The 25,510-nt window shown below is 39.4% G+C and overlaps 1 protein-coding gene and 1 long non-coding RNA gene across 2 annotated transcripts in view; both read left to right on the top strand.

Moving 5' to 3' along the window:
• The first annotated feature begins 134 nt into the window (after window positions 1–134).
• On the top strand, window positions 135–6,699 carry LOC119918507. Its single transcript, XR_005447457.1, has 6 exons — window positions 135–164; window positions 697–770; window positions 2,130–2,222; window positions 2,663–2,737; window positions 3,232–3,303; window positions 6,366–6,699. It is a non-coding gene; the product is annotated as an uncharacterized LOC119918507 (long non-coding RNA).
• A 7,581-nt stretch (window positions 6,700–14,280) lies between these two features.
• Window positions 14,281–25,510, top strand: part of LOC119918122 (protein O-mannosyl-transferase TMTC2-like) — a 78,484-nt gene continuing 67,254 nt past the window's right edge. The window contains exon 1 of the mRNA XM_038738666.1: window positions 14,281–14,657. Coding sequence (XP_038594594.1) covers window positions 14,575–14,657 — 83 coding nt within the window. The 5' untranslated portion in view covers window positions 14,281–14,574. The remainder of the gene's footprint in view (window positions 14,658–25,510) is intronic.

Below are 25,510 nucleotides of genomic sequence, written 5' to 3'. Positions count from 1 at the left end.
TCCTCAGACTGTAATAGGTATTGCAAAAGCATATATAATGAGTGGCAGTTAACCGTTTATAAGGAGGCCATGTGGAGTTTTTGTCCAAGAAATACTTTTCTTAACCCTTTACCGTTTGTCAAAAAAAAAAAACAGCTCTTGAGAGAGTTTCGCTCGGCCAAGGGGTAAGTAATCCACGCGTACTAATTGTAATCAATATCATCGTCACACAAGAATGAGAGTTAAATGCCTTTCACTAAACTCATTACGTCACATCAATCAAAACAAAAATATATCAAATGATTATCAAACCAGAAATATGTGTGTACACAATCACTGAAGTCTGTATTATCTTCAGCGTAGATCTCCTACACGCATTCAAACAATCAGCTAACAATTCTATGTTTTAAGTCTGTGATTGACTACAGTGTATTATTTGAAATGTAGAGCCCGCGGCTTTCTGCCAAAGTTGATACACGATACCGCCAGCCATTAATATGGAATGTTTATAAATATTAATGCAATCAGGATAAGATTGATTCTCGTTGGAACTGGGGCTGGCCTGATTGCTTGCGAGTCTTGCATCAGGCTTTGAAAGTGTCAGAAATATTCATCATCTTTCGCACCAGGCTGGACGAATCAGAAGGGAATACAAACTTTTAACGTGAAAAATATAGTAAACTGCATTATGTTGAATGAAGTTGACGGTTTCTGCAGATTCAGATGGAGTCTCTGTTTTACCGGGCAGTTCTTCACGTTATTCTGAGGGATCACTACAGCTCCTTTAAAAGGTAACACACGGCAGTTTACATCTGGCATTACTTTAATTAGAAAATTACAGCAAGTGTCTAGCACCTTAAATATTTTCTCGACTTTTTTTTTCTATCATAGTGTATTATTTCACAGCTTCCACACATGTGCTGTACAAGGATTAAAACTCGCTCACTGCAATTTCTTTCTCTGAACCAGAAAATGTTTTTGTTTCAGGTTTTTTGGTTATGAATGAACCAAGAAAGGATTAGTGGATCCACAGAAATTTTGGAACAATTTGATAATCACTTGATTAAGTCATTCTAAGCAAAAATGACAAACTATTTGTAGAGTTCCAGGTTGTCAAATGTGTTTAGGTGATTCCAATGTATTTTGTAGAAATCATCTTGGGCTCTCAAATATCCTGGTGCATTTTTCATTTTTATAAATGCAAAAAGGACAGGAGCTGTTATATGCAATTCAGTGGAAGATGTATTATTCTAAACATGTGCACAAATACACGCACTTAATTACATACAGGACACAGTAAAACATGGAGTGGCAGCTACTCTGGATTGCAACATGTTTCAGGTTTGGCGCTTCCTTGAGGCCTGTGTTTGTGCACAGATTTCGGATGTTACATTTTCTCACTTTTCTGCGTTCAGCATCTCCGCTTCTTTTTTTTCCCCCGCCGTTTCCCGCTGTTTTTCACGGATTGTTAATCATTTGTAGAGCAAACAACACACTAAAATAAAAACACATTCTAAGATAATGAGAAATTAATTAGTTGCACCCTTAACAGTTTTTCATTCATAGAAATGAACTTTTCTGCTCATAGAGGTCTGTGAAGATCATGCAGAGTAGAAAGCAGTTTGGCCTTGCTTCAGTTTGTTATGCTTTGCTCTCCAAACATGAGTAACTGCTGGCTCTTAAGAGTCAAAACCTGCTGGTTTACACCCATAAAATCTTAAGTTGTTGTTATTTTGCATTCCTAATGAATGAGCTTTGGCGGATGATGGTCGTTGCTCTCCTCTACCTAAACAAACTAAATTCTTGATGTAAATACTGCAGATTTCAGTGAGCCCTTATGAAATGTGCTCAAAGCTTCCTGAAAGACACTGAGCATTGCCTGGTCCCCACTGCTCTGTGACCTTCAGTTTAATGGCTAACATAAGGTCAGGATCGAATATCCATTACTTTTCTCTAAGCAGCACCTATTCATCACTATTTAGTCCTTTTTAGAAGCGTTTAACAGTCTGGTTCTGGTTGCTAAGGTGTGATAAATGCAGAACAGGAGACACAACATGAGACTAATTAAAGAGTGAATGTTGTTTATTTCATCGGGCAGAAATGAGATGTTCAGGGACTGAGAAAATTATGTGTGTCTTTTTGCTTCGCAGTGAAAAGCGAGTTGGAATGTCTATTCCAAGGCCAAATCGTTTGTGGACTACGTTCGTCGAGCTCTACGCCGACTGGAACTGGATGAATCACAGGTCGGGACCAGAATATTATTACAGTCATCTTACAACATCTTCCACAAGCAAACTGGAAAGTTCACTGACAAACACAGCACTGTAGGAAAATACCTGTGATTTTTAGCACGATTAGAGGGAAAATGTTTCCTCGTTGGTGTTTATTAGAAAATATTCCAACTCACGTCAGGTTAGTAAACTACACAGATGCTTAAGATACTTGCTGTCTTGGTTTAGGATGTTGCCAGGCCCCAGGATGTTGAGGAGTTTGTCATCTGGTTGCCCTGCGTATCCATGGGAATACGGATGACGTGTTTCTGTCTGTGTTATGTCCTTCACAACTTCAAAAGACTTTCTTTCGACATCCTCCTTCAATCTCTCACTTTTAGTCCCCTGAATTCACATTCAAAGCCGCCATATTCTGACTCAAGTGCATGACACCGTACTCTTTTTCTCCTCAGCTTTTGGACAGTGACATCCAGGGTTACCACGACACATACAGGCCGCGAATGGACGAGATGCATGCCTTCAATATGGTGAGTCCCACACCCACTTGCCTGTACGCCATCCTTGTGTTAAATTGTTATCCTACACTTTACAGCCACAACATCCTGTTCAAACTCTACTTTGTAAAACAATTTTGTTCATGTAAAATGAGATGTATAATGCCAATAAATTGCGGACCATTAAGTGAGATCATTGCAGTCTGTGGGGACGTAAAACAGGAATCATTGTACAGAATGGGAAGAAAACCAGGCCACTAATTGTGGTGTCAACCAACATACCAATTTCCTTTCATGACATAAAGCAGTAAAATGGTTTTTGGGGATTGCCCACAAGCTACTGGGAAGACACTAGTCATGGTGGGTTTTAGTATGTTGTTTTGGGAGTAGCCTAAAAGAGACAACTTACAAGAAAAGTGCCATTTTGTATCAGATAGATGGAGAGGTCCCTGTTGAAAACACTGATACGAAATGAACACATATATTTAAAGGAATATCTTTCCTCTCATGTCATCATCTTTGGGTAGTTGAAGGTGGCGCTGGCCCCATGCATCGAAGGTCTGATTCTCCTCGATCGCCTCTGCTACCTGAAAGAACAGGTAAAATCATTTCGGTCACATCAATCATCAATTTGTTGCATGTGTGGATCTGCTCCCATGAACATATCTGCTTAGGTTAACACAGACTTGTCAGTGAGCTCATGGACCCCCTTTGGCAGAACCTAGAATACTCTTAAAAAGTCAGATAAGAAGTCGTCATACTGAATAGACGTATAGAAAGAGACTGGAGAAGGCAGAAAGTGGTGTAGCAGCAAAGGTGTATGTAGAAATAAAGAACACAGACTAAATCTGTTTATATGGAACGCCTAGTTCTTAGGCTATGATTGTATATATTAGAAAGCGTTTGAAACATTTGACTTTTTCCACAGTTCCTGTGTGTGTGTGTGTGTGTGTGTGTGTGTGTGTGTTGTGTGAGTGTGCGCTGGACAGAAACTGGAAGCTGGTCATTTTGAAAAAGCAAGACAATATTTTTATAAACCAAGAAAAAAGCAAAAAAAATATAAAAAAAACATACTAACTGACTTGGTAGGTTAAACTTGCCTTTAAGTTGCCTTATCGTGATGTCTTCAAATATATCTATCCCAGGAGCCCAAGAAAAGATTCACATTTTAGAAGTTGAAGCCAATACCATAACCCATTTCTATAATTCCTAAAAATTACGAATAGTTAATGACTTGAATTAAATTAAAGTTGTATTTGGTTTATTTTCTGTAATTTAGTAATTTAAATAAGTTTGTGGAAATAAATCAAATGTTTTCTAACAAAACTCTCAAAACACACTTTGAAAACAAATTGAAATTTAACAAACTAGAAAATAAAAATCATGCAAACTGTACTAACATTAAAACAGCGCAGTCATAACTTGAACATTAAAACATTAGTCATGTAACACATAGGGCTCACTTATTCTCCTTTTTCAGCTGGACTCATCTTTGTAATTTGCTTGTACAGCTTGTTGATTGAGATGTGAAATGTACTTCCCAGATGATGAAAGCGTAGAAATCTCAGCTGAAATCTGGAAACCTTTTTTTGATTCAGACCACTGACAATAATATAAGCGCTGGCTAAATTAAGTCCACTTGGAATTGAATGTCTTGTGCTTCTGCAGCCAAACACAACATGCTGATCTTTGGTTGGAGTCATTGTGATGAGATATGTACGAGCCGAAAGCTTTGAAGTTGTGGTTACATGTGTGGCTGTGTGTCAGATGGACTTCCTTAATAGGCTCGTGTAATCAAACTATATAACGTCAAGAGCGCTGGTCCGCTTCGAGAGATATCCCTCGAGGAGTAGCAGAGGAGGAAAAAGAGGAAGTGATGGATGCATGTGAATGTGATCCATATGATGATAAGTTTGCTGAAGCATGTTCAGACTTAAAGAAGAATATACACACAGAGATTAGGTTGTTTAAGTTTTGAACAGGAGCTGTGATTATCATTCAAAAACATACTTTAGATTTCCATGTTTCCAATAGTCAAATTATGATCTACGTGTATACAATGTATACATTTTCTGATTGACCTTTGCTGACAGGTCAAGGGACCAAAATGTGTATGATGAAACATGATTTGGTGATCGAGATTCAATATCAACAGCTCTTGGGAAAAACTGTTTGCTGGACTGCAAGAAATTTTGGAGACATTCATGGTTACCAGACACACCCTAATAATACCCGCTAATCAGAAATAATTAAATTACATAAGTAATAGATAAATTGGTAGCAATAGTTAGCTAAAAGTATTGGTAAATAGTTGAGATAGTTAGCTAAAAGTGTTGGATAAATGGTTGAGATAGTTAGCTAAAAGTGTTGGATAAATAGTTGCAATAGTTAGCTAAAAGTGTTGGATAAATAGTTGCAATAGTTAGCTAAAAGTGTTGGATAAATAGTTGCGATAGTTAGCTAAAAGTGTTGGATAAATAGTTGCGATAGTTAGCTAAAAGTGTTGGATAAATAGTTGCGATAGTTAGCTAAAAGTGTTGGATAAAGAATTGAGATAGTTAGCTAAAAGTGTTGGATAAAGAATTGAGATAGTTAGCTAAAAGTGTTGGATAAAGAATTGAGATAGTTAGCTAAAAGTGTTGGATAAAGAATTATGTTGGATAAAGAATTGAGATAGTTAGCTAAAAGTGTTGGATAAAGAATTGAGATAGTTAGCTAAAAGTATTTGATAAATGGTAGAAATAGTTAGCTAAAAGTATTGGATAATTAATTGAGATAGTTAGCTAAAAGTTTGGGGTAAATAATTGAGATAGTTAGCTAAACGTATTGGATAAATAGTTGTAGTTAAATAAAAATTTGTGAACATTGTAAACAAACCTGCTGGACATCAGCATGTTGGCACCATCATTGTGTTAGAATGCTAACATTGGATTAATCCCACATTTACGTAATATCGTTCAGACAATATTTATGAGAAAACGAATTGGAAAAAATGCTCACAACAGCCTTTGACTTGTAATTCTGAGCCAGAGATATAATTTTTGACAGTGACAATATCTCCAACCTACTAAAAAAATAGACAAGTGTCAACAAACTGGTGCTAATATGGTTGCAAAGCCTCCATTGCTGGCAGCTAGATCTAAATGAAAATATCAATTTAGATATCAGATCAATATTAACACCATCACTGTTTGTATCTGATTTGACTTGTTAGGGAACTCCTCCAAATACGCAACACAGCAAAAGTAGCTCATAGGGTATAATTTAAATTGTGTGACTAGAAGGCTGACATGCAATAATGAACCCTCCCAAGTCAGAAAAACAGGTTTTCCCGATCTTTCCATTCTGACAATGTTGTATGAATGCAGAAAAAGTACGGTCTGATAAAGTGTGGCTGAAAATGACCTACAGTATATCGTAACAGTAAGCCATCAAGAAAGACATACTTTTTTTACTCCACTTGACACAATATTTGTACAGATGTTTCTTCTCTGGAGATTCAATAGAGAAAGCTTTAATAGTGAGAACATCGTACAGCAGAGGATTCCAGGGGTCACAAACTGGGAGCAGAATCAAGATTTTTATGTCCATGTATATTTTTTTTTTTATTCAGTTTGATTGTGTCTTATTGTTTTTGGGTGTTTGTCTTTGTATCCTCCAGGTGGATTTATCATTCTCTGCACTGGTGCAACTCTTTGATCCCCTACTGTCACCAAGATGTTACGCTGTTGTTGGCCTGAAGAGTTACAAAGTCAGAATTTAATGCTGATGAACTTATACATATGCGCATGATGATAATACGCAGGTCATAATTATACATGATCATATCAGCAATCTTCAGAAGTGATTGTATTATGTATGTATTCTCTCCTGATTGTTTTAATTATATGTATGATTTAATCAAAATTTTATAAGTTATTTATGCTGTCTCTGGATTACTTTCAGTACCATCTTCTTTTGTTTTATATGCTTAATAAATTTTTTAATTTTTGTAGCGTTTAGTCCTTGACCTTGTTTGCCTTGTGAAAACACATGCTCAAAACACCTGGAAAAACTGTCAGGCCTGTTTTGATTGAATTGTATCCGTCTCAGCCTTTTGTCTTTATGTTTGGTGACTCTTAAGAAAACACTTGCTTTTAAGGACCGTTCAGGGATCCAGGGGCATTGTGGGATTTACGGAGGCTTGGATCCCCTCTGTTGACAACTCTGGAAACCCCATTCCTAGGTGGAGGTAGGGGAAAAGACAGAAAGGGCAAGAGGCACCCTTGACCCCGTTTTAACCTTTACTTCTGTTTTGCTCTGTCTTGGTCATTTAATAAATCACGCTCTCCTTACATGTTTGATAACAAATGTTATAGCCTTGAGAACACATGAATTATGGTAGTGGGATTTACACTAAACCAGACAAAAGGTAAGGTGGGAAATGGAACATTTAAGGGACCAAAACATCAAATAAATTTATAGTGGGACTGTATTCACTTCATTTACAAATTAAAATATACTATTAGAAATCCTACAGTAATTAACATTTTCTTATAATGAACTCTCTTACTTTGACATAGAGATATAGTCCACCTCTGTGTTTGACATTTTGAGAGATTTTCACTCGGTTACTCTTCTGTAGAGAAGATGGTCAGCTATTCCCAACCAGGGGGTACTTCTGCAGTTGCCAGGGTAATGTAGAAAGATCAACTAATTTGAAAAAACAGAAATTGTGATTTCATCCATCCGTCCATCGTCAACCGCTTATCCTGCTCACAGGGTCGCCGGGGCCGGAGCCAATCCCAGCTGATATCGGGCAAAAGTCGGGGGACACCCTGGACAGGTTGCCAAAGAAATTGTGATTTGATTAAGTAAATATTAGGCTACCACACATTGAGATCACTATAACACTTGAATGCCACCTGTAAAAATACATGAAATGTTTTAGTGAGTAGAGAAGTTGTAACAGTTAACTAGAAGTACACAAATGGATAAATACTTAAAGCTAAAGTAAAAAAGACATTGATGAAAGTAATGAATAAATGGTTGAAATAGCTAAAAGTAATGGATAAATATTTAAAATATTTAGCTAGAAGGAACCCAATGGATAAACTGTTGGAATAGTTAGCTAAAAGCAATGGAAACGTGGTTAGTTAGCTGTTTTTTGGGTCCTGTACTTCTAATCTGTGCTAATTAGCAAATGTAAAAATGCAAACACGCTAAACTGCAATGATTAAATAAAATTGTTAGGTTGAATTAATAGGTGTATGGTTGAAAAAGTTAGCTTTAAGTAATTGATAAATGGTCAAAATGTTCAGCATCTGTCACTACTAGGTAGCCTACTGTAGCAGAATACAAACTTGACCAAACCAACCAAAATACTGACAGTTCAATTGAATATGAATAATTTATTGTAACACTATCTACCTTTATATAGTTTAAATAAACATCCAGTTTAAAGTCAATTAAAAAAACGAGGGTTATTGAGTTCATCTGAGTCATCTGGCTGTATGGCTGACAAAAATGTTTTGGAACCACTAGCTTAGGTTATCTCTTTCATAATGAAAACTAATTATGTCAAATAGTGACTTGTGTCTTACACTACCCACCACTGAGTCAGTAATGGTCATGGCAGCTCTGCATGTGACAGTGTTTATTAAAGCTGTATAGAACATCCATTTTACACAATCATGGAAAATATCTTGAACAAAATTAGCCTGAATCAAAGGCAATTTGAAACACTTTTCCACTGTGCGAAGCTCTTCCTTCTATCACATCTTCCATAGCTTCAATTATTTGTCACTGTAGTTTCAGCAGCCTGCACATCTGTAGGCCATCCATATGTCTGTCAACATCACAGTGGTCAAACCGTGTCCCATAACCTTATTTTTGTCTTGGCAAAGACAGATGGTGAGGCTTTCTGCTGCGTCTGGACCGTGTTTGGATGCAGCTCCGTGTTTCGCACTGACAGCTTACTCTAGTGGCCAAACCGGACTGACACGAATGCAAGCAATTCAAGATGTGAAAGAGGCTCGTTTTGAGATATAAATGTTACCGGGTTTTGTTGTGGCCGAGTGAGTCACGTCCCGTAGAACTGTCCTGTGCTTGATGCTTGCACGCATGTTTGCACACATGTATATCTATATAAACACACCCTGGAACAGTCTCTTTCATGTGCCCACATTGACAGCAAGACACACAAACAGCCACAAAAAAAGGGAAATATTACAGGATGTGATGAAGGCTGAAAGACAGAAATAGTCTGCACAGGGGAATAATCTGAGGCAGTACCACCTCAGATGACTTCTTATTGCAAGGTAGGAATGAGAGGAAGTGGTGGGGAAGTGAGGGGAGCGCGTCAAACACTTCGGCCCTCACTGTTTCTCACGCTGGATATGAATCAAGTTCCTGCTACCCGCCTCCTTCATTTGAAAAATCATCTCAGGGTTCCTCCAACTTCATAAACAGGACGGGGCCAACATTTGGCCAACAGTTTTGTAGACTGCATTCAATAATGTCTGTATAATCCGTTCTCAGCTGGTGAATGTTTTGGACTTTTCTTGTGAATGGGGAAACTGACTTTATTAATGAACCCTGGAGTATGAAAGGGTACAATTTGGAAGGGAAGTAGCAGCCTTTATCAAGCATCAACACAACTTGGAAAAGAGGGAAAGTAGTGAGAGAAAGATATGGGCCAGCTGAAGTGGTCACTTTAAATGTCAGAAAGCATGGCGATGGTGAATAAGCCATTTAAAGGTCTGTTACCGTGTCTCATGCACACACACTACTAAACCACTTTTACTTCTGCATCCACTCTCATACACACAATCCTAATTTTTTTCCATCTCAGCATAATCATCATGTTGTCCAGTTTTAACTGTCCCAAGCACAAACTGGGATTTTATTATTTATTTTTTGTCCTGGGCGCACAGCCATCAGAGACAAGGGTGCCAGGAAGTGGCCCTGGCTGCCATCATCATGCCCCTCCAGTGACAAACAGACTACATTTCTCTGCCAGATGACCTGCTTGTGAGAAAGAGGGGGATTTGGCTGGACGTTGAGCTGGGCACACACTGCTTGTTCTAGATTAAAATCACTGTTATCACCTCATGTCACTGCAGATTTATCCTCTAAAGAGCCACATGGACAAAAATGCATTTCACATCTGTCAAGAGATTTATCTGTGGATGTGCAAACAGGCACGTCAAGCCGTGCAAATGTTTGACTCGGCGTGTCAAACAATGTCACCCTCAAGAAACATTTGATGGAGAACGGACAACTGCTGTTTTCAATGTAAAACACAGTCAACACATACTTCCAGTAACAATACTTGTCCCTGTGATTCATATTTTCCATTAATCTTGCCCATTGTTTGGCCGTGTTATCCAGATTAATATCAAATTAGATCAATCTAAAACATCTGCCAAGTCATACAAAACAGAGAAAACTAGAAACTGGTATGTGTGGTTTGCAGAAAGTCTATTTCTAAAGCTTCAACCTCTAATGCCGTCGTTCTCAAAGTGGGGTGGGGGGCACTTGATGTGGTGACATAAACAAACAAAAAGGCTCTGATGCTAGCAAGGCTATTTTGCTAAACTCAGATCATTTCAGTCACCTGTGTTGTTAATGATTGACATGATGAACTTCTTTTAGCTTCTGAAGGGGGGCGTGAGAGAACCACTACTCTAATGTCATTGCAAAACAAATGTAATGCTTTATTTCTCCCTGTTTAAATATAATATACACGATTACAAGTGCTTTGTTTGTATATTACTTAAATACATATACAGTATATAGGCTATCCATCACAAGCGTCTGCTTGGATTATTATGATATGGTGTTTTATTTGATCTGTTTTTGATTTATTTAATTTTGACAATCTGTGTTTTTTTTCTATTCTGAAACAATACTATCCAGAATCCTTCTAACCACTATTCAAGCCATCTTACAGCACGTCATTAGTGTGGTTTAACAGTAACTGTAATAATAAACAGTCATTATAACTGATCCATCTTAATTTAGCACCAAACCCAAACAATCATCAAGCCCCCCCCTTTTTTTACCCAAACAGTTATATTTCTGATCTCCCTGAGCAGAAGAGGAGGTGACACCCTTGCGGATGTTCCACAAACCAGGGTGGATTTGATTTGGTCTGTGATCTCTCCTGATTTTAGGTTGCTGGGCTTCAATGTTGATATTAATACCACGAGTATGCTATTCCTGTGAGGGCAGGGCCCGGGCACGGTGCCTCCAGCTGTGATTATCTGCTTCCTGTGTGATGTTTATCTGCTGGGGGGGAAGAAGCAGTGGTTCCGGAGAAAACAGCAGGGGGAAATTACCATTACTCACTTTGTATGACTTAAAGGGGAGCGGAAATCTCTCAATAACATCATCAATGGAAGTAGAGTTTGTTGGAAAAGATTTTCCTGTTGGTCAGATTTGTCTTTTGTCTCATGAATTGGATATGTGAACGTAATGGGAACATTATCTTCTGTTTAAAAAAGAAAACCATGAGGAATATTAAACTGTGCCTTTAGACTGCATAATCCGTGCACAATGCACAATGATGCACGAATGAATGAAAAGGAATAGTTAAACATTTTGGGAAATACAAATAGACATTGATATTGAAAATGTGTCCAGGGCCTTTAGAAATCTGCCATCACTTCAAACAAAGAAATCCCAGTCCCTGCTGTTCTCATCTGTGACACCACGATGGTGGAACGAGCTACCATACGCCATCAGAGCAGTGGGGTTCCTCTCTAACTTCAAGAAGCTCTTGAAAACTCATCTCTTCCGAGAACACTTCCTCTTATAACACCTCTAACGCCTAATCTCTAACATGCACTTCCTGTGCTCTTCTTCTTCTATCCCCTTACAGTTATCTTGTATTGATTGCACTTTTTGTTAACTCTTACTTCTTTCCCTAGGTATTTACCCCATTGATGTGATATGTGCCATTAGCGCTTACTAGTATTTATTGCTGCTTTTACTAGTATGTATTGTCAGTTATAGATCTCGTGCTGTATTTGATGCTCTGTTGATGCTTGAATGTTGTTCCTCAAATGTAAGTCGCTTTGGATAAGCCAAATGCCAAATGAGTAAATGTAAATGAAATGGAAACAGTTAGCTTGTTGCAAAAAGTTACTTATTCCTGCTGTCCTGTTTTACTCTTAAGCTTTTGTATGGATTAAATGAAACAAAGAAGATGTAACGTGTGAATTTCTGAGCTTTAGAGGAGCTGGCAGGCGCATTTGGATAAAGCTAGGCTAGGTGTTTCCCCCTGCCTCCAAACTTTGTGCTGAGCTAAGCTAACCGGCTGCAAATGCTCATTTAAAGCTCATAGGCCCATGCTGAAGGCCTCAACAAAGAAAGCGTTTGGACACTTGTCAAGTCAAATATGCGTGCATTTGCTTTGTTGATGAACAAAACAAAATGTGGTCTAAATGAGAAAACCCCATGAGCTTAAATTATAAGCCCGATAAATGATATTCACTTCCTCAAACAGAAGAAATAGGAAATGAAAGACAAAAATACATTCATCAAATTTGGCAAATATTTAGACTTTATTTCTGAAATGTAGATATAAAAACTTCAAACACTGCATTCATGTCGAATGATTCCACGTCATCCATCTCCCAGAGCCCTCAACTGCCCCTTTAGTCTTGCATCTTAAACCAAAAAAAGGATGTTTTCTATTTAGGACTTTTGCCACTTTACACAAAAAGAGCAAGGAGTATTATTCATTAGGCTCTGCCACAGCGAAGACATAGCAGGTAATCAGTCAGAGGGAGTAAACACTTCTTCTCCCGTAATGTGTTTGTTTTGCCCTGGGCCTGTTTATATTCCCTACAGGAATATCCCCCCCTCTTTTCCTTAGCTAATCCCTTAATCACTTGTGACGACTGCAAGACAGAGCAGCCCTTGTCCCCATGAGGCAGAGTGAGGGCACAGTGTAGATTTTAAAGTCTTTGTTTTCGCTTGTGAGTACGGATTTGTTTGGGTGTGTTGTAGTAATATGGGTATACAATTCTAATCTAACAAAACCAATAACATGAAGGTCATATTTTAAGGTTGTCTGACAGATAAAGTGTCAAAAGGACTGAGTGTCCCTCCCGCCACCCAAACACAGACTCTCATTTATACCTCTCAACTCTGATGAATGCTATAAAAGAGGAAGCGCTTCAACATAAGTCTCAGGTACAAAAACACTGCGGCCTGCTTTTCTAAATAGTCCAGCATGTTCCATGAGGTCAAGGTCAAGTCTTGTTCAAAATCAGGGTCACTGCACTGTTACAAATGCCTCTTTATCCTCGGCCCATAATGCCCCGTTACTGTCTCACCCATCATCAGCCGACACCTTCATACATCCTCATCCAACCATCTGTTTTTCCTTCTCCACTGCTCTGCACTAGATTTCTTTGCTCAGAGCCCCGACTGAGGGACAGGCGTTGGTCCAGCTGGTAGTCAGCGGGACCAGGCTGCACATTTCCAAACTGACAGCCATATGCATCCTCACCATAGGGTGAGGTGCGCCAGTTCATCAATCCCACCGACTCTCCCAGTTTAGCCTCTCCATAGAGATGGAGAGGGGTTGGGGTATAGTAAATTAATCAACATTTTTAGGTTAGACTGTTAGAATAATATGATACCTACAGCAACCAGCTCCAGCTCATCTGTATAGCAGGACATCTCAGCATGAATATCAAACTTGCACTGTAAAATATTTGACTGTAAGTTTATAGTAAATTACTGGTTGCATTACTTTCACCATTAAATAATAGTAAAATGACAGCTGTATACCTTAACTTCAGCAGTATGTTGCTGTAGAATTATTGTACTAAACTTTGATTTTACAGTAAAATACACATTAAGGTACTGTATAAGATGGGGTCGTATATGGTCCTATATGAAACTCTTTTTCTAATTTGGTCAAAATTGAATCTTTTGCAGGGATGGGGCTGCATGTTCCTTTGTGGGCGTGGTCAGCATTCTCTGCCTGGAGCAAATCCGGCTCGGAATGGCATCTTACCAGCCAGTGGTAGAAAAAGCTGTTCAAAACAGAGCATTCTGAACAGGGGGATATCTGAGGTTTTGGCTCACAGGGATATCTTTTAAATACTTTTACCTCATTATTTGAAGCTTTGGTCATGTTTAACATGAATCTGACATTGTAATATTGTAGATAAGTCATAAAATATGGAAAAGCATAATAGGTGTTTTATACATTTTTACTGTATAATCTATACATACATTTCTGACATTGTGAATACTATTTTTGGATTATTTCGGGTTGAGGTAATGAATCAGATTTTTTAGTAGTTATGGTCATTTCTTTAATTTAAACTATTTTGTTAAATGGCCTACCTTAAGAAAATAGAATAGCACAAAGGAACATTAACTATTTTTTCTTAAATATTAATACATTTTCATGCTTGACATCCTGTACACTATTGATTCTTATTGTAGTCCATCAGTAACGCATAACAGTTACTCATTTCCAACACGCCACCTTTTTTCTCCAGTGCAGAGGCCAGTGCGCATGCTCCGCCTCCCTGAAAACCACATGCGTCTCCCCTCTCTGCTCTCTCCAGTGCCAAGGCGGAGAGATGAGGACACCGCAGCACAGAAATGCGCACAGCTCCGTGCCAGACTCGGCGATACCCTCACCTCCCGACACTCCTGGCCCGTCTCCCAACGCAATGGGTTAGAGGGGAACATGGCACACTTTGACACACTTTGCATGTCACGGGAAATGCCCTGCGTTGTCGGGAGATCTGCGCTGCCGAGCGGCTGAATTGAGAGCACAATAACACAGAGACCTGACATAGCGGGACCTGATTCCAGTCATTTCTATCCCACTTCCTCTCCCACTTTGGTTTTGAGAGATGATCACTGAGCTGGTGTGCACCGCCGTGGCTGTGGGTCTCTATCTGAACACGCTGGAGGCAGATTTCTGCTACGATGACAGGTAGGTTTCGCCCACGGAGCGCAGCAGCGCCGCTGCCAACAACATCCACCATCCGGTCCTCCACTTGTCATATGCTCTTGTTACCTCCGCACCGAAGCGGAGGGGGGACGGGTCGTTGCGCCTGCCTACATGTTTGCATGTGCTGTTGTAGCCTGTAATAGATCACGTTTATTTTCCGGCTGTAGTCACAGGCACAAAGACATGGAGAAGGAAGGGGGTGTAGGCTACTGAAACCTGAACAGTGAAGTTGTAGTAATATTACCAAAATAAGCCTGCAGTGGTGTATTCACATTTATTTAACTTGGACTGATTCTCATTGAGATACTGCTTTGTTGATTAACTGTAGCCCATGCCGTGTACCTCAAATTGTGCGTGTAATGTTCCACCAGCGACTTGACATTTTGCAAAAGGTGACAAACAACTCTTTTGTTCACAGTAACTAACAGCGCAAGAGGTGAAGTTCAACACGTTGTGAACTGAGCGCAGCCTGGATCGGTCCCACCGCCTGCTGCTCACACTAAGTGGTTCAGATGCTCCCAGTGCTGGTGAAGCACTCATGCCTGTTATAACAATGCCCTGCACCCGGGGGGATTAAAGCTAATTTAAACCGGGAGTTTAATTTCGCAAACAGCTGAACAAATATAGGCAACACTGTCATGCTGTTGAGGGGCATTCTGGGAAAACCTGCGCTACATTGATTGACAGTGATGCACAGAAAAGATGGACAAAACATGACTTCAAAGTTAAAACTTTTACTAGGCTTACCAAAAATGTGTTCATAATATCTACCACTGTTAATAGTAAGATTCAAATAGAGCAGTGGTTCCAAGCCTGAGGTTCAGGACCCTCCAAGGAGGCACAAGAAAAATCTGATGTAGCCAGATGATAACAGAGAAAAAACACCCTACTACTAACATTCATTAATGTGCTGATTATTTCATCCATTAACTGAATACTCATTTAATCTATAAAATGTCAGAAAACTGTTAAAAAAAAAAAAGACAAAACAAGCCTTCCCAATTGTCTAAGGTGATGTGTTCAAATGTCGAGCAGACATTTAGCTTACAGTTGTATAAAACAGAAAAGCAGCAAAAACTGTAATGAGAGAATATTTTTGGTTTAAACGATTAATCATTACCATAGTTGCTCATAATTATTTAACTCCTGAGACATAGTGTATAATTTTCTTACACAAAATGATGTTTCTTCTCTGGTTTGTCTCTAATTTTTGGCCCTTTTCTTGTTAAACATTCCATTCTTTTAGCTCTCGGGGGCCTCTGAACACCACTCAAATGATGGAATCTCAGATGGAAGGCTCACTGTTTGGTTGAAGTGCTTGTGATTTATGTCCACATGGAGGGCATAACCTGTGATTGCAGTTGCACCACAGCTGGTCCCCTTTTAAAAAGAAGAGCTGGGCAGATAGTTCTTCACTGACTCTGAAAAAACCGTATATGTTCAAAAGAGGTTTTGGCTCCTGCAGATGTTCTGTCAAAACTGATATTAATTAGACGTCCATTATCGAGCATTAAATCACAGGGTGAAAAGTACTGATATGCGAGGTATGTGGTAGATTTCTCTGGGGATTAAAAGACAGTGAACAGGTCGCCTCCCTTATTCGTTCACAGCTCAGTCAGTTGTTGCTGGCTGGTATGCGTCTCCAGACACCCTTTAAAGGTCAAAGATCCCCCCACTTTACTTTTCAGCATCATCAGTGACCCCTTTGTGTGTTATATATGAGCAAGTCGAAGTGTGTGTGAAGATGGAGGAGGTAGTGGAGAAACATAGAGTGGTGGTAAAAATGAGCTCTGTGTGCTCCATTCCATCAAGTCAAGTATTCCTGTAAAGCACCCAGTAGCTATTCATCCATCAGCCTCATCTGTACATGTGACTGTGACACTGCGAGGTTGTTGAAAGAAAGCCCTTCGGTAACATATTACCCGCGGGCCCTGCCCTGCCGCACTTCAACCTACGCTCGCACTCCGTCCCCTCAGTGAAAGTTCCGTGTACGAAGATGCTGTGTATCTATCAATGTCACCATTGTAATTTGCACTCCTGGGGGGGACACACGCTGCAGGTTTGGTTCAGCGTGCTCAGATGGAGGAGGTTGAATACCAATCAGAGGTCTGACCTTCCCTGGTCGTTCATCAAACGCTGTCCTCTGTCGGGGTCAAGAGTCGTGTGCTCCCGGTCTTTTCCCCCTGGGATTAGAAGAGAGTTGTGAGCAAAAGGTTATGGCAAGAGAGGGATTGAAGTGGTGGATGGTGGCACTAATTATTCTGGTCTGGAGTTGTCTTGGTTGTAGACAAATTTGTCTTTCTACAGTTACCTTTTTAAGCTGTCTTGTTGTTAGCTGAGACCATCTTATTTGACCTTCTATTGACCTTTTATCATCTGACCTTTTATCATCAAACTCTTGTGACATGTCACATGCGGTTCTTAACATTGAAAACGAGACGGCGTCAGATAATTCTATGTCAAGGCACGCCAACTTGTGGGGATGTTCTGGCCGGTCTCTGCTTTTTCAATCATGTCAAGTGTTTTTCCTGGGCACTGCTCAGGGCCCAGCCAAGCGCTGTCTTGGCCAATGCAAGCCCAATGAAAAGCCTCTGCGTGTGAAATGACTTAAGTTTTACAGGAGATGGGATACGACTTGAGCCAGGCCATTTTTGATTTGTTGGGGGGCGAGGGGGGGACACATTTCCGTGCTATTCACAGTGCTGATATTTTGACATTTGTACAGGCTGTTAGATGGACTTCTTGAGAGTTGTGGTCATAGATTGGAAAATATATTTACCGTTACCTCTGAACTCTCCTTTAAATACCCGTCATCAAGGCTTTTGACAGGTTAACAAAGGAGGCTCCGCATGATGCTGACATTTCAATGATATTTGTTTTTAAAAACACCTTTTGACAAATGGACCCAGTAATGGATGTCTTTACTAGGAAAACTAGGGGATTATTCAGTAGATGTCAAGAGTGAAGCAAGGACAAGAGATAAAGGAGGTGACATGGTGAAATGAAATGCATCCTAAGAAGCTTTCAGCATCCCAAGTTGTGTATCCCAAAACATCTGTGACCCTAATCACATCACAGTCCCTCTGCGCATCTCAGAAATGCATTATGGTCCCTCAGGGAATAGAAGTGAATACATCGTCCCTCTTTGTTTTAGAGCAAAACAATTTAATCTCTGGGTGAGGAGGAGGAGGAGGAGGAGGAGGAAGAAGAGTTGGTTTGGATTTCACTGTCTGTCACGCTCTCTTTATAATTTCAGTTTCATTCTCTATTTAAAATATCCTCACCTTTCAATTTGAAAATGTTCATCCCAAACAGGGGTTTCAAAAATTAAATATGCCACTCAAATAACACAAAAGTGACACATAGTAGTGACGCGAGAGAAGGAGGAAGATCACAGAGTCTGTTCGTTTGGAACATCTGTTACTTTTCTAGCTCGGTTTCTGAGGTTAACCGATAAATGCATTAATATGGGACTGTCTTTATAAAGTGCCCTTTCATCACAGTTCAAACCGTAGTGCTTTGACTTGAAAGTGCTGATGGACTGCCTTTATGTATGGTAATGCTGCACACATTGTTTTTGTTGTTCAACCCCCTGGGTCACCTATAAATTTGAACAATATCTCGGTGAAACCCTTGGAAGAGGATAAACAAAAACATGGTAGTTTTCACCCTTCTTTTTGTCCGTCATGTAACTGCCAGTTGTCCCATTCGTGCATCTGAAGCCTATGTAGCAAGTATGTTGAAGTATGCACAGTTAATAAGGAGCTTTGATGTGTTGCAGGAATGTTCATGTTGCTTGTATCAACTAAGATAAAAGAAGCAGTAATTCCTGGAGGATTCCAATTTTCATTACGTGTCTGGTTGTTTCTTTGCTACTTGCTACAAACGCAGATTTATTGTACCATGTTGGGCAGGTTACATATGATGTCTAAACAATTTGTGATTTGTCTTATTGAAAAAGCAGTTACATCAATTACTAATACTAATTACTAACTAAAAATAAATGAGTTACATTACTTTTGTTGCTCAGCCAAGCTTTGTCAAAGGTTTCCTCCAACAACTCCAAACCCACAACACCCACACGTCTCATCTTTTGTATTTTAAGCTTTATTTGTATTATGCTTTTCCTGACTATGCAGTTCCTCTCAGATCTGTGGAGCGGCTATCAGCTTACTGCCGAGGTTTTAATGTCCTGAACTTTACTCTTAAGCAGAAGTTAGCGCCGGTGGCTTGGAGTATTTAGCTACTTAAAAGCCAGATCTTTCTTCCAGGAGTTTGTGGAGACAAAACCAGAAATAAAAAGGAGAGTTAATGTTGGGCTTACATTTGCTAGGTGGCTAGAAACACAACCTCAGTGCTAATGTTTTGTGCTCCTGGGTGGGTTAACAGGCTACTGTTAGCCTACACGCCATATCAGCTTTATAAGGTGATGATGTATGAATGCTGTGTGGCCAAAAAAACAATTAATGCATTCAAAGGAGGCATGGTTTAACAAGCAGCCATCCAACGGTCTGAAGGTTTTTACTGATCATCAACAGCTATCTTAGCTCCATTAGCACACACAACCCTATTCTCACAGTGAAACCATGTGGTTCACACACCCTCCAACCCTGAACAAAACCAAGTGATTGGTAAATGTAGGCCTATCAGTAGTAATCTAGCTAGCCAAGAAGGCACACGTACACAAGACAACTTTGGCTGTCTCCAAGCTAATGTGTCCTGGACCAGTCTGTCTATTGAACACTGAGAGATGAAACCTGTCATCAGCCCTCCATTAAACTCCTGGTAAGACAGCATACAAGCTGATCCCCAGAGTAACAGAACATTACGGGAAAGTAACTGCTGTTAAGCAAGCACACGCTAAGGCATTAACGCATGGCAACGTTAAATATCCCATAGACAGAGTGTGTCTTTAAAAATTTTAGTGTCCCAACGGGCACTTGTTTGTAATCAAGAAAATGTACTCTTGGGACAAATACCTAAATTTATTGTAGTAGATCATGAGGCATTTACAGGTAGTTATGTGCGTAATCCATTTACATTTAAACATTATGATATAGAGTTTTTATGTTTATACATTGACGGCCAACAATATCCTTCAAAACCCTTTCAACCCAACTTTAGCTGAGGGAATGCCATCAGGGAGTATCATCAGTTGTACTTGGCAACTGGAAAGTATCTTAAAAACAACGCTATGGCCATAACCAGCAACGAATTTTGTAATGGATATAGTCTGTTCTGTTTTAACCTAGAGGGTTATCTTATGACAATGTAATGACTAAATATAGTAATAAACGGTCATGCAATGATTTTATGGTGTGCAAATTTGTGAAAAAAATACGACCCTCGGTTGTATGTGGTCAAAACAATTATGCAGCATGTAACCAGTGTGTCCAAGTATCAGATTCTTTTAAGTGTGTATAATAATATTAGAAGTTGTGCGGTTATGGTATTATGGTGATATAAATAGAAACACTTTGAAATGATAAAGTTATGTCTCTAGGTATTTATTTAAAACCGATAACGATATACAATTAAAAAGTTCAATCACTCAGTCGCATTTCAGGAGATACAAATGGACTTGTTTCATTGTTTACTCATCAATGTCCTCTGGTAACAAGAGGTGTAGATGGTGGTCCAGTAATAAGAGGGGAAGATTCTCCAAAAGTCTTTCTCTTAATCTCATCAATTTTTCTTTTGACCTGTTGATTTGGTACAACTGATAAAGGTATATTCAGTATAGCCAACGACTGCAGATGTTCATCCCAACCTGTAGGTCTCTGGCTGTCAGACACGTTGTGAGAAGCAGTTACTCCTCTTATCAAATCATACACATGAGACCCTTTAATAACATTACCATTAAACACAAACTCCCGTTCAGTCCATGCAGATACGTTTTTTGAGGAGAACATTTTATCCAAAATATGCTGGGCTGGCTTTATTCCTGCTGATTTTTGGCATGTTTTTTAAAACTTCTTCAAAAACAAAGTCTCTTCCTGCGTGATTCTTCGGCATTGACAAAGTTAGTGTGTTCTGGTCTTTTTCTCCTTGTCTTACCATGGTGAGACATGCTGAGATCAAGCTGTTGTTTAGGTACCAGAAACATTTGTGCATACTCCATAGTCATCTAAGTTTGTCTTGAACCAATGACACTCGTTATAAAAGGCACAGCGATACTCAGGAGGGGGAGAAGAAAACCACCAGACTGTTTAAGCAGCGTCATCTTTTTCTTTGAAGCGGAAACCTTTTTATTGGCAAGCAGTCTAATCCCCGCCTTCTTCTTTTTAAATTTTTGATAGTGTCTTATTTAAAGAATTTTACCTTTTAAAACATTGTAAGCTATTTCGCAAAACGCTACCAAAAGGTCTAGTGATGCAGATTTAATAATATTCACTCTCTGAGATAGAGATGCTTCGTGCATAGTTGCAGTAAAGACAGGTTTCTTTTAATGCGATCAGACATGTTTATTTACTTTCTCTTTGGCACATACACAACAGGCAGGTCTGAAAGCAAGTCGGTTCTGAGTCTGAAATCATCAGGTGTCTTAGCTTTAAAATCAATAATCAAGTAACCTTAAGGAACACTCGTGGAATCGTCGAAACAATCCATAAAAAAATGACTCTTCCCAGGAAACATCTGTCTAGCCATTAGCATGACTTGGTATTTATCTCTGGGATTTTTAAACAAAACAAGATAATTGGTATTCAGATTAATAGTATGGCTAACTTTGCCTTGAAAAAACAAATTCTGAACTAGGTATAAACAACTTAAATTTCTATGATGCACATATTTTGTAAACACATTTTGGACCTCAATGTTATTGCTAGCATCACTCATTAAATCATCAATAATCAACAAATAGTTTTTATCTAAAGGCAACAATGTATCATCACACAAAGGCAATCCTTCAATGAAATTCACATTTCTAATTTTCAATAACTGGTCATACAATGGTTGCCGACACGAATAAATATATACAACATTTTCAATCTGTTTTGAAATGAGCTTATCGGCATTTTCAATCAACATTTTGTCCCGATCCCGTCTTGTGTGTGTGTGTGTGTGTGTGTGAGTGTCCCCCTTCGGTCAGTGACGTCACTACGCAGGAGGAATGTCCCGTCCTTGCAGATCGGTTATAAAGGAAGGAGAGCCACGGAGCCTCTTTCCCTATGGTGCAAAAGCGCATGCATTTGAAATATTTGTTACTGAGAGTTTTAAAACAAGAACGATAAATAAACTCTCGCGCACGCATTTGCAAACATCATGTGAGAGACATCTGTTTTGTGTTCTCACGCATAAATCCGTCCCTCTCACTAACTATAGGCTATCTGATGTTACGTTGATCAGACGGATGTTAGGTTTTCTACATTCAAGATTCGCTCTTGCAGCGCAGGCCGACAGGCGCCTGCTTTCAACAGGTTGATGGGCGCATTACTCTCTCCCTCCATGAGAAACTTCGCAGAAATCATACACAACACATTAACGATGGATCGCTAGAAAACATGTCTGTATGATGTGGGGGACGTATCCTATTCTTGCACCCATCAAAGATATATAAAGCGGATCATCCCCGTAATAACATGCACATCGATTGACGTCACTTCTCCTCGAGAGCCTTATGTTTTGGTCTCCTCATGCATAATCAGTTTAAAACAAGAACGATAAATAATCACACACGCATTTGTAAACATCTTGTGAGAGCCATCTGTTTTGTGTTAGGCTATAGGACAGTTTAACCACTGAGTTAAATCTCGTTGTGTAGCTCCTCTGTCAGAGTTTGCCTCCTTTTCTTCCCGCCAGTGCGTATTAATATTAATTCCACTAACCATTTATAGATAGTTGTAAGCGTTTGAAGGGATCGGATATGGCGCTTCCTCACATAGGCCACATTTCAAGTTGATTGTGATTTATAAAGGGAGCAAGCTTACAAGGGTACATATGCACGGTTTGAAGTTTTTTTTTGGCGTAAGCCATTTTGTCTTTTGGACGCATGTACACTTTTAGCGAAGTTTCTGGGGATGTTTTTATAATTGAGACCCTTGTTCTGCATCATCCACAGGTCTTTACAGTCCCCTGCTGCCATACAGGTGGAGTTTAAAACAAGAACAAAAAATAACACTAGTCTATTTCATTGTTGTTTACAACAAGTCACGGGCTATTTCTTTTAACTCATTGCCATCGTTGTTAAGCGCATAGACTGTTTGTGTAACCTAAATACATGTTTAAACACAGGAGGAAATGCATATGGTTTACTCCGTTTTCAAACGGGTGAATCCCGTCTTGCGTATGTGTGTCCATTTGTAAACATCTTGTGAGCCATATCTGTTTTGCGTTCTCACGCATAAATCCATCCCATCACTAACTATACCGTTTGCTCCTCCTAACATTTAGTCTATGTGATGCGGTGTTGTTATCAGGAACAACTGTATCCCACAATCCAACGAAGGTTAAAATGAAGGGCAACTGGACTTGGTTGAAGCTACTGCCACAATGATAAAGATAAAGCATCTACGCTCTACTTTCACAGTTTTATCCTGCAATACCTGTTTAGTCTGACATCAGGGTCTATGCTGAGTTAGACAATGGCGAATAGCCTATACAACCGCGTTCGCACGTTCACGTCTAGCTGTGATCCCATCCTATTCTCCCACACACATCTGAATCATTTTTGTTACTGAGAGTTTAAAACAGACAAAAAAATAACACTAGCCTATCGCTTCCTAATCAAGCCGAAGGATGGTATGGATGTGATGCGCTGTTTGTTCTGGAAAATAACACTATTTCAATGTCATTTACAATAAGTCACGGGCTATTTCTTTTCACTCACCGCTATCTTTGTTAAGTGGGTGGATTGTTTGTGTAACCTAAATACACGTTTAAACAAAGATGTAGAGCATTGGATTACTCTGTTTTCAAACGGCCGATTCCAAATTAGTACCGGGATCATCCCGTCTTGTGTGTGTGTGTGTGTGTGTGTGTGTGTGTGTGTGTGTGTGTGTGTTTGAGTGTCCCCCTTCGATCAGTGACGTCACTACTCGGGAGGAATGTCAACGAAAAATAACCAGGCATGCATTTGAACATCTTAAGTATTTTGTTTACTAACTAATAATCAAGATGTTGCCAGCAAAACACAAGAGTGAGTAAGTTTCTCATGGCTTCCAGCAGAATTTGAGGACCTTAGCCTATCAGTGATAAAGGCTGTCCCTCAGACATCCTGTGGAGTTTTGATAAAAATTACTGAAAAACCTTCTATTTGATGGAAATACAAAATATACTTTGTAATTTACGTTTTTTAAAAATGTTTCTGGTTAGAATATAATATTTTTTAATCGGTATCTGTCAATCCTATGGCAGTTTACTATTGAAACCGTGAGTGAACGGACGGTTGAGTTTGATGGGGCTGGTGACCAGAGGAAAGCAAAGTTCGGGAGTGCGCAAAGCTGGCCTTTATTTACTACTTGTATTGTTACATTTTTTAGCTTAACAAACGGTTTGATGTGAATATTTATTTGTGTTCTATCAAAAGCACCCATGCAATTTTTGTTTTTGGTAACTGCTCATAATTGTTATCTCTTATGGGTTGTGCTCCCAAGACTCACTGTGATGGGTTTTGGCCCACTGTAGTAAATGTTGCTAGGTAGCTGTGTGCCTCTAAAACATGCGGCCTAGATGTGCTGAGGCTGTTTAACTTATGGTATGTGCTTGGAGCAGATAAATATTGAGGGAAGATGTAGGCTAATGAAATGAGTGAGCAAAGTCCCTTTGAGTTGCCTGTGCAGTAAGTCATACAGCTGAGGTGAAAAGGCTTGTCTGTCAGGAAGAAAAGTAGTTCATGAGTCACACTGCCTAAAGACAAGTAGAGAATCAAAGTAAACAATGTGGCGAGTAAAACCGATGAAAAAGTCTTTATGAATAGTAATTTGAGATAGTTTTGAGGAAAGAAGCTTTCAACCAGATTTGCTTACATGAAGGATTATGTGATTTCAAGAAGAAACAGGCAGACCTCATGAAAACTGTGGTTTGGTGTAGGGGAAAAAAAATGTCGCCATCTTATGCACTATACCAATGTATTTGAGTATTAACATGTTTTTTCTCATTGGCCTTTTAAAGAGGTCTGCTATTGATGTCTTGTTTTTGCAGTCCATAGCCTCCTTAGATTTGGTGGTGTATCAGTCAAACATTAGGAAGGCGGGCGCAAAGTCTTATTTTGATTACTAGCAGATTTTACTCACAAAAGCACTTAGTGGTCAACTCTGCAGATGGTGTAGCTCTGAAACTGCCTTAAAGCCACAAATGAAGGCTTGAACCCAGTATATTGAATGGGGTGAATTAGAATTTTTCTTCGGGTTTATAATGGTGTCCGTTTCAGCATTTAAGGAAAGAAATGGCACGTGATGTGCTGAAGAAAGAGGATGAAATGTTAAAGCCCATCTTCTTGTGCTCGCATGTGCTCCAGCTGTTACAATCCTTAAAGGGGCATGAAAAACAGTTTTCTGGCAAACAGAAGAGCATGCATCGCTTGTTCCTCATAATGAAAGGGTACAGGGACACACAAGGCAGACATTTTTGTTATCAGAAACACTTTATGAAAGGATTGTCATAATAAACAAAATCTCCTTCATGTACAGTTCCAAGGTCTGCCAACTTGAACTTCTGACTTCAGAACATTCTGACTTATGTGTCCTTCCACTTCACTCCCACTATTCGACAGCTTCAGTGATGCTGCAGTGATGAGGATGGTGTTGGGAGCTGTTATTTGATTTGAGGCATCTTCTATTGAGCAGTTAATATTGTAACCTTTAGGGAGTTTTGACAGTTTTGAAACACTCTGATTG

Source organism: Micropterus salmoides, unplaced genomic scaffold (assembly GCF_014851395.1).
Source record: "Micropterus salmoides isolate LMB-PRFRI ecotype aquatic unplaced genomic scaffold, ASM1485139v1 Ms_hic_scaffold_23, whole genome shotgun sequence".
Lineage (NCBI taxonomy): Eukaryota > Metazoa > Chordata > Actinopteri > Centrarchiformes > Centrarchidae > Micropterus > Micropterus salmoides.
Note: the sequence above shows the minus strand (reverse complement) of the source record. Positions and strands in the feature narration are given on the sequence as shown.